The sequence below is a fragment of the Eretmochelys imbricata genome, chromosome 3 (assembly GCF_965152235.1).
Source record: "Eretmochelys imbricata isolate rEreImb1 chromosome 3, rEreImb1.hap1, whole genome shotgun sequence".
NCBI lineage: Eukaryota > Metazoa > Chordata > Testudines > Cheloniidae > Eretmochelys > Eretmochelys imbricata.
The window spans coordinates 205,908,707-205,918,117 of NC_135574.1; the positions used below are offsets into that span (position 1 = coordinate 205,908,707).

Genomic DNA, 9,411 nt, shown 5'->3' on the forward strand with positions numbered 1-9,411 from the left:
TCTGAAAGAAAAAGGTTAAGAACCCCTGATCTAGTCCATCCTCCTGTCTGAGGCTGTGACTTATTTTTAAAAAAAAGGCAAGTGAAACGGGCTGCTAACTTCATTGCTCAACCATTTCTTGCTAAGTCAGGAGTGACACTGGCTCCACGGCTACGATATGGGAGGGAGGAAAAGAGAAAAACTGTTGAATAACTTCAGAACTCCAAATGTGAAATGCAGGAAGGCAAAAAAGGAGCCGGGGTGGGAGGGGGGAGACACGTGCATTAACCACCTCAAGATGACTCTTCTGTACACTTACGCAATTAGAACACAATGTTTTTTAACTAATTTTCTTCACTGGGCAAACATTTCTCACTTCTCATAAAGCCAGGAAACAGATGCTAGTAAAGGTTTGGAAAGGGTACATTACAGAAAAAATAAATTGCTCACGTCTTGTGGGAGGAACAAAAGAGCATGCCATGAAATATTATGAAACCAGGGAAAGGTTTTAAACTACGTATTATTTGGAAGTTATATAACTTATTTTTTGAAAGCGCCGTCCCTATCAATTTTCCTTTCTGAGTTGGAGAAGCGACCAGGGCCTAGGTGTGAATAAAGCTAAACACCTTAGAAGACCGCTTCAAATTGAATATGAGTCAACAATGTGATGCGGTTGCAGAAAAGGCTAATATTCTGGGGTGTATTAACGGGTCTGTAGTATGTGAGATAACTGTCCTGCTCTACTCGGCACAGGTGAGGCCCCAGCTGGAGTACGGTGTGCAGTTCTGGGCACCACATTTCAGGAAGGATGTGGACAAATTGGAGTGTGTCCAGAGGAGAACAACAAAAGTGATAAAAGGTTTAGAAAACCTGATCTATCAGGAAAGGGTTTTTAAAAATAGCTACTGGGCATGTTTAGGCCGGAGAAGAAAAGACAGAGGGAGCAGGGGGTCCTAATACCAGTCTTCAAATACCTTGAGGGCCGTGATCCGTTGTTCTCTAACTCCACTGGAAGTAGGACAAAAAGTAATGGGCTTAATCTGCATCAAGGGAATGGAAATTTAGATATCCGGAAACCCTTTTTACCTATAAGGGTCGTTAAGCTTTGGAATAGGCTTCCAACGGCGTTTATGGAATTGCTGCCTTGAGGGGGAAGAGTTAAGAGCAGGTGGGACAAACGCCTGCCAGGGCCGGTCTTGGTTTACTTGGTCCTGCCTTGGCGCAGGAGGGCGAGAGATCGCTCCCTTCCCAAGGTCCCTTCCAGCCCGCTCGGGTCTGTAATTCCTTGGTGGAGCCTCGTGCTACAAAAAAAGCACAGCCCCCAACCGGCAACCGTTCAGGCCGAGTGCTGGAGCTCACGCCTCCGCCCACCGCCTCTGACTTCAGCCACAAGGGCTCGACGCTGGCACCACACGGCGAGGTGCTTTCATTTAATGTTTTATCTGTGCCCTGAGGACCATGGACTATCGGGCTTGGAAGGGACCTCAGGAGGTCACCGAGTCCAAGCCCCTGCTCACAGCAGGGCCAATCCCCAATTTTTGCCCCAGCTCCCTAAATGGCCCCCTCAAGGCTTGAGCTCACAAGCCTGGGTTTAGCAGGCCCATGCTCAAACCCCTGAGCTATCCCTCCCTCCTTTCTCCGGTCTCAGCGTGACCGTTTTAACCTTCCTCGCGCTGCCGGGGTTCGCAGCCCGCCCCCGCCCCCGCCCCCGGGCTGCCCGCGCGAGGTCCGGCTGCCGGGCCGGCGCGGAGGGGGGCTGTGACCCCGCCCTGTCCAGGGCGCTGGCCGGCGCCTCGGAGGGGAGGGCGCGGCCCCCTACCCCGCGCGCGCGGCGCCAGGCGCTGAAATTTCAGAGGGGGGCGGGGTCTATCTCGGCCAATGGGGCGCCGGCTTCTCAGCGGCTCGCAGGCACAGGGTGTTGCTAAGCAACCCCAGGAGGACGGAAGTGAGCCCGCCCGGGCGGGGTCAGAGGCAGCAGTTCCGGGTCGGCGCCTGGCCGGGTGGGGCGGTACCATGACCTCGCTCCGGGCCTTCACCTGCGACGACCTCTTCCGTTTCAACAACATGTGAGCGGCTCCCGCCCCGGCCGCGCGCTCGGGGGGGCCTTGGTCCGGCGCGGGAGCGGGTTCGGTGTTGGTAGAGGGGGGGATGGGAGCTGCCCCTGCCCGGTGGGACTCCGCCGGGCCCGACCCTTCCTCACCCGCGGCAGCGCACTCGCGGTTCTGAGCCTGCCGCCTCCCCCGGCTCCGTGCCGAGCCGCTCGGTCCCGGCAGAGCCCCCGCCGCCGCCAGAGGTGGGTTTCCCAGCCGCCGTGGGAAATCTGTCTGCAGAACAGAGAGTGAGCCGCCGACATGTCCCTTTATGAGCTGGCTCCCGGAGTGAGGCTGGTGGACACTGGCCTGTACGAGAAGGGACAGTCCACAGAAGAAAAAAGAGCAGGAGGACTTGTGGCACCTTAGAGACGAACCCATTTATTTGAGCATCAGCTTTCCTGAGCTACAGCTCACTACATCGGATGAAGTGGGCTATAGCTCAGGAAAGCTCATGCTCAAATAAATGGGTTCGTCTCTAAGGTGCCACAAGTCCTCCTTTTCTCTTGGAAGTGTGTTGTTTGGAAGTAAAACCTAACCAGATAAATATTCCACGAGAAATATACTTTGTAAACCTTTTTAAAGTTTAATCTGTTTTTATTTTTTTACAGTAATTTGGATCCACTTACAGAGACTGTATCCTTATTAAAGTTTTCATTTTACTGTACATACAATGTTGGTATCAGCAGCTTTGTTTCTTCCCATTATTATAGTTCTTGTTACTACACACATCTAATGTACCCAAAACTGTAATATGGTCTTTACTAAATTTATCCAAATTAGGTAAATTAATTTACAATAATATGTAGGCGTTCCTCAGAGCCTTACATTTCCCTCCTGCAAGCCAGCCTAACCTTTAAAACCATATTTAAAACCATTTTGTTTTATGTTGCTCTCACGTAGACTATTTGCTGGCTTATCCCTACTCTTCTCTTAAAATCCTGGGGGGGAGACCCAGACATAGGAATCTACTTTGTCTGAGTAGAAAGCTGGCCATCCAATATATTGATAAAAGGAAGGTATAAATGCAACCGGTGGAGTTAAGAGACTCAGCAGACAGCACGTGCTGTTCAGTGCATGTCATTTTAGTGCTGTTCTGTGGCAAGCCATATTCAGTCCAGCATTGTGTACTGAAGAAAGTAGTATTGTCAATTAGTTGTATACTTCTTAACAAGAACTCTGTAGTATGGGATACCTTTTTACCTACAGTATCTGGCTCACTGGCCAGAGTATTTTATTGTTGCAGAAGCACCAGGTGGAGAGCTAATGGGTTACAGTAAGTGGAGTATTGTACACTTAGTGTGACAGCTTATAATTTTTAACCATTTAAGATTCTATTGCATTTTAATACTTAGGGGCTATAAATCAGATTTCAGTTCACTTCCTGTTTTTTAATATTCACACCAAACTGGAGCATTTACTGCTAACACCACCTCAGAGATGTTGAAGGGCATTTCATAAATTATGCAGTCATGTTTTGTGGTGGTGGTCCTTGTGTGGCAGTGACGCAGGACTAATGCTGAGCTCTAGCAAGACACATGCTTAATGTTTCATTTGTGTAAGTCTTTGCAATATCAGGGCCTTTGTCATTGCACTGGACCTTGGCCTACCATCCTTCTGCTTGCATGTGAGGGGAAATGTTAGCCTTTTGTTCACACTCTTGCCTTTAAGAGGACACAGTCAACTGGATTTATTTTTTTAAATTAACTAATTTCAGCACATTCAGATTTCTCAGAGCGCCCTCCTAATAGAAAGAGTTGGGGTTTTTTTGGTTAGTTCCTTAAAACTGTTTTTCTGCTCCCCTACTGCATTTATAAGAGGCTTGTGGGAGGGTCTGAGAGCAACACTACCTAACATGCTCAGGCCTGCCTCTTCCGCCCCTCCCTTTTCCTGTATACATGCCCACCTGCTTCTGCTTCACTTTATTCAGTTCCTTACATAGCAGTGAGAGTGAGTAATGTCATTATGGTAGTGCATGAGACAGGAAGCAGAAATGACCCTTCGTAAAGCAAAGCTGGTCAGGCACAAAGTGCTGTCAATCACATTAAGTAAAGACATTGAAAAAAACAGAGAGACACATTTTTCTCTAATGACCCCATCTGTGCAGAATTCACTCTCCTGGAGTCTTGGCTTTCTGGTGTCAGACTGGCAAAATTCCCCATGCTCTAAAGGTTTTTGACCCCTAACAGCAGCAATATTGGCCAGGGACATGACTGGCTAGTCTCCGCTTCAGGGGGTCTTTGGGCTTCCAACTACTGTCCCTTGACTATAACAGTCCAGAGGACTGATTGAACACTTATCAAAGTCTCACCATAAAATGTATCACTTGAAATTTATGCTTCAAAGACAGAAGCAATAAGCTTAGCTGAAAGTCAAGCATGAGAGTCTTGCAGGATGGTATCTGGAGAGGAGCAGAGTTACAGGAAAGCAGTTTTCCCAATTTCTCTAATGTCTTTCAGTTCTAGTGTTCTAACGACCTGATCTTGCGAGGAGCTCTACCCACAGACAATGTGAAGGACCAGGGCCTTGGTGATTAGGGTTACTAGTAACAGTCAGAAGTACACAATTTTCCAATGGAAATGTGATTGTTTTTTGTTTTTTTTTACGTTGCCTGTCCCCTGTACCGTCCAAATGAGGCTTGTGCAGTTAACTATAGTAAAACCATTTCATTCTATCATTGTGAAACACCACTACTGCAGTCTTCACAGGATCACTAAAACATTTTGGCTTAGAAAGCAGTTTGAAATAAATCTGAGGCTTTCCTTTGCGGGGACATCGCTGTGGGGATGGGGTACGTTAATTCCAGCGTGCTAGTTAAGTGCTCCTTCCATTTGCAGTAATGGGTAAAGCTGAAGGCTCCGTGGCCAGGGAGGAGTGGCATGGGCATGTCACTGCTCTCTCTGTTGCGCCCGAGTTCCGCCGGCTGGGTTTGGCCGCTAAGTTGATGGAGTTACTGGAGGAAATTTCAGAAAGGTGAGCACCATGTACAAATTCTAAGTAACTTTTTCTTGTGTCCCAGAAAACTGACCTTGCTTGTCCACTGAACATGTGATGTTCTGATTATAATTCCCAGTGGTTACAAAGCGCGAGGTTTAAATGATAGCTGGCAAATATTAAGACATTTCTTAGCTGTTGTTTCCGAGTGGCAGCCGTGTTAGTCTGTATTCGCAAAAAGAAAAGGAGTACTTGTGGCACCTTAGAGACTAACCAATTTATTTGAGCATAAGCTTTCGTGAGCTACAGATCACTTCATCAGATGCATGCATCTGATGAAGTGAGCTGTAGCTCATGAAAGCTTATGCTCAAATAAATTGGTTAGTCTCTAAGTACTCCTTTTCTCTTAGCTGTTGTGAAAGCCTATTTGTGGGGATGAGAGGGAAGAAACTCCAGGTCCCTGTAAAAATTTCTTGTCTGGGGCAGAGAGAAGATTCCTTTCACAAAGAGTCAACTCTTTTTCCTGTGGTGCCCACAACACTGTGTGCAGACAGGGTGGGAACTGTCCCTGCCTCAAAGAGCTGACTATATGAGAGAAGTAGAGAAACAGATGAAATCTGTGAGGCTGCTGAGTTTACTGCTCACAGTTTTGTTTTGCGTGTGTATTGGGAATGAGATTGTTTCCCACTGATGTGATCTGAAAACACTGGAGTCTTTTTTTAAGAGCAGATAGTGTGATCTTTCGCTTAAAATCTCTACAAAATGATCACGACACAGCTTAGCGATAGATCAGATAACCACTGTCTAGGATAAATATACATAATGCAAGGGGAAAGGTAAAACTACATTTTTTTGCAGAGCTGCAGTCGGCAATAGAAATACAGAAAATAATTACATGGATGACTAAGGCTCATTTCTAGTGTACAGGACTCTCCCCTTTCTTGTTTGAGAGATGAGGCTAGCAGGGAAAGTTATTTATGTAGGTCTTTAAATGAATGGATAAAAAAATCTGCTCCCTCTCTCCTTCTGGAGTGCAAAATATATCAAATAACTCACCCAGTGTTTCTTTGGTCACTTGTACACAACTCAACTCTGCAGAGTTGTGCATTGTGTGAAAGCCTGAGATTGTTCGTGTGGCTAGACTCCTCAGTTGTACCTCAGAAAAATACATCTGCCTGTAATACAAATAAAAAACACACCTTTTATCATCACTGAATAGGATGTATTCTGTGCAGAATCTTTGAAAGAATTTGTTTCTCTTCTCTTTGATTATTGGCAGTAGATTCATCATATTATGAAATGTATTCTTTTGCTCTTCCTCATTGTTTTTTTTTTTTTTTTTTCCCCTTCACAAAGAAAGGGTGGGTTTTTTGTGGATCTCTTTGTAAGAGTGTCGAATCAGGTTGCAGTAAATATGTACAAGCAACTGGGCTACAGTGTCTACAGGACAGTACTAGAGTACTACTCAGCTAGCAATGGGGAGCCTGACGAAGATGCCTATGGTAAGTACTTGGTTCCGTAAGAGCAAATCACCACATACGTGGAAAGCTCCAGGGTTGTTAGCTTTATTTTCGAAAAAGTAAAGAAAACTCAGACAGTTGCTTATCAAGTACACACATATATACCTTTGGATAGCTCTTTAAAGAACAAATTGGACTGGAAATTACACTTCAATTACAGAATTTGATTTTCAGCAAGTTATACTTTGTGCTATTTATTGTATTAACAATACTTCTGTTTTGAATGGTCCTCATTATTAATTGATACTTACTCCTTTATTCCAATAGATAACTTGTTTAAACTACCAAAACGATTTTGCCATTATAACAAGTACAAGCAGTGCCTTCTATAACGATGGTTAAAATGCAGTTCCTGTTCTAATCTCTCTTTTCATATGCACAGAACTTTATCTAGCAAATTCATCTTGGGCTGAAATTATTGACACTTTGCCTCACCGCAAAAGTGAATTTATTTTATAAACAGCAGCAAAATTGGTTGAGTATTTCTGCGGGGATTGAAAAATCCATTCACTTAATCATCAGTGACAAGCAGAACGCTTTCCCTGGTTCAGGATGAGTCCTTAGTCTTCAGTTTCTGCAGAATGTGAACTTGTTGTGTCAAGTGGTTGTGAAGATAACCTTCCAAATGTAAATGAATGCGGTGCTGTCTTCCTGAGACAGACACATGCTGCCTGAGCACTGCTAATGCCACTTACAGCTTTTCCAAGCAGCTGAAGCGTGATATTGACATGATCCCTGTCCTTTTTAGGGTTACTATTCAGAAACATATGGACAGCTGCTGAAGCTGACCAGAACTTGTGTTAATTTCACTCTGCTTGGGAAAGCTGTAATGAGCAACAGATGTAAGGAATAGCAATTCACAGGGGAAGAGGACCCAAAAGAAGTTGGGACAGGAGAGCACCTGACACTCCCAACTTTCAAACACCCAGTAGCTGATATGAAAGCCCTGAACCTGGGAACCAGCTCCTTTCCAGCTGGGAATGGAGAGGGCTGGGCTTTTTACTAGTTCTATTCGGGGGGTGGGGGCTAAGCCAGCCATTCATATTTTGTTTGGCCTCTCACTAGCAGATGCTGGTAACCCTTTGAAGCCTTGCTTTTCGCAGACACCCTGATCTTAAAATTGTGAATGTTTAAAGTCAGGCAACGATAAATGCGTGCCTTGGAACGGTTCTGTGAATGCACCTGTTAATGATGTATTCTGCTGCTGATGCTTGTCGGTTCCTCAGGCAATGGAGCCCTGGATATTCTTTTCTATTAAAAAACAAAAACCCACATTGATGATAGCTCAAGTATAGTGATGCAAGCACTCAGTTTGAATATTATCTTTGTTTGCTCCCGGAAGTTTTACTTGGCTGCTTTGCACATGTTGTTTTTGTTCCTGCTTTGTTACATGTAAATATAGGTAATGATTTTATTAAAGTATACCGTAAAATACAAAGGAGGTGGCGGCTCACATTCTTGGAGCAACCTTACATCCAGTGTTTACTATTTTGACTTTAATATTGCATTAAAGCTAATATTTTTGCATCTAATTGTATTTTTTTGTAGCAGTCTTATAGTATTGGAATTTCTCATAAAAGATGAGCTTTTTTATTCTAATCTACAAGAACATTCACTTAACATGGGCTTGTGTAATGTTGTCTGTCTTGTAGTAGTAACATTTGTGTTTGTCAACAGATATGAGGAAAGCGCTTTCCAGAGATTCAGAGAAGAAATCAATTATACCATTACCTCATCCTGTGAGACCTGAAGACATTGAATAACTCTAAGCTGTGGTTCTCAGGCAATTTACCAAAAATAATGTTTATGGACAATTTAGAGCGCAAAGAGCATCAAATGTTTTTCTTTTTTTTAAGGTAACAGAAAAGATCTCGGATAGATGAGGAGGAAGAAGGCACAGTCTTAAAAAAAGGAGTTTAGGCTCAGTTTTTACTTTTCATAAAGCCCCAAAAGAAACAGTAGGAAGTGTACAGTTAATTGTTTATATTTTGATTTCCCCTTGTTGTTTATAAAAAAGCAGACAAGTTTAAACATTCCACCATCATGTTTTATACCACATATTAAAACTCAGTGATGGAAAATATCACTACTTCCTCCTACTGGGCCTGAGAATCACAGCTGCAAATGTTCTTTTTTGTTCTAACAGTTGAAGCTCTAAGGGTAGATATGAAAAAGATGAAGTGCATAATAAAATACAAATTCAGTGTGATACTGGTTTGTGTAAAGTTGATCCATGGCTTTCTCTCACACTATTTTATGTCATGTTCACATGTTTTGTTGTAGCCTTCCTTAATTAGTTTTCTCATTTAAAAATCAGCTTTGGCAGAAAGTGGGATATTGTGCATCAGTTATTGATTAGGCCAATTCAGTTCTGTGTGTGTACTGTACAGTATTATTGGAGGTAAGTCAGCAATGTATTCGCTCTTTACAGAAAACAGATTCTCTTGGCCTGTAGAAGTCCTGAGATCAGAAAAGGTGGCGCCATTTGTTACCAAGCTAGAGTAGCAAGTCCTTTACTCAAAAACGAAAACTTCAGGCTACAGTCTAGTTGTTATTTTAATACTGTGCTCAGCGGCGGAGCAGTACTTTTAACAGTTCCTCCTTACAGATTTGTAATTGATGGAAAGTTAAACAACTGACAGAAGCTTTGTGTGGGTGCTCTAATGTTTTCAGGGACTGAGTTTCAGTTGAAAGCTCTAGAACATCTCCCTCATGTGGTTAACAGGTCTGTGGTTCCATCAGAACACAGCTTGCTGTGGATAGTCATGATCAGTTGGGATTCCTCAGGTAATTTTAGCTAGGTCCAAAGGCTTGCATGCCATAGGAAGCTAGTGGAAAGCAGAGCAGTAGGGCAATATGTGTTTGGCAGTTTCTGTTGCTGAAGTGGG

The 9,411-nt window shown here is 43.9% G+C and overlaps 1 protein-coding gene across 1 annotated transcript; it reads left to right on the forward strand.

The window, feature by feature from the left end:
• Positions 1-1,922: 1,922 nt before the first annotated feature.
• Positions 1,923-8,753, forward strand: NAA20 (N-alpha-acetyltransferase 20, NatB catalytic subunit). Its single transcript, XM_077814152.1, has 6 exons — positions 1,923-2,045; positions 2,681-2,705; positions 3,255-3,345; positions 4,907-5,042; positions 6,360-6,505; positions 8,201-8,753. Exons 1-6 carry the CDS (start codon positions 1,993-1,995, stop codon positions 8,284-8,286), a joined length of 537 nt encoding a protein of 178 aa, XP_077670278.1. The 5' UTR covers positions 1,923-1,992; the 3' UTR covers positions 8,287-8,753.
• The last annotated feature ends 658 nt before the right edge of the window (positions 8,754-9,411 follow it).

What these genes read in the sequence shown, in the direction of transcription:
- NAA20 (XM_077814152.1), top strand. Translation starts at nt 1,993, where the DNA reads ATGACCTCGCTCCGGGCCTTCACCTGCGACGACCTCTTCCGTTTCAAC. An exon ending in CTCTTCCGTTTCAACAACAT is followed by an intron (nt 2,046 to 2,680) that starts GTGAGCGGCTCC and finishes ATTTTTTTACAG; the next exon opens with TAATTTGGATCCACTTACAG. An exon ending in TGGAGAGCTAATGGGTTACA is followed by an intron (nt 3,346 to 4,906) that starts GTAAGTGGAGTA and finishes TTCCATTTGCAG; the next exon opens with TAATGGGTAAAGCTGAAGGC.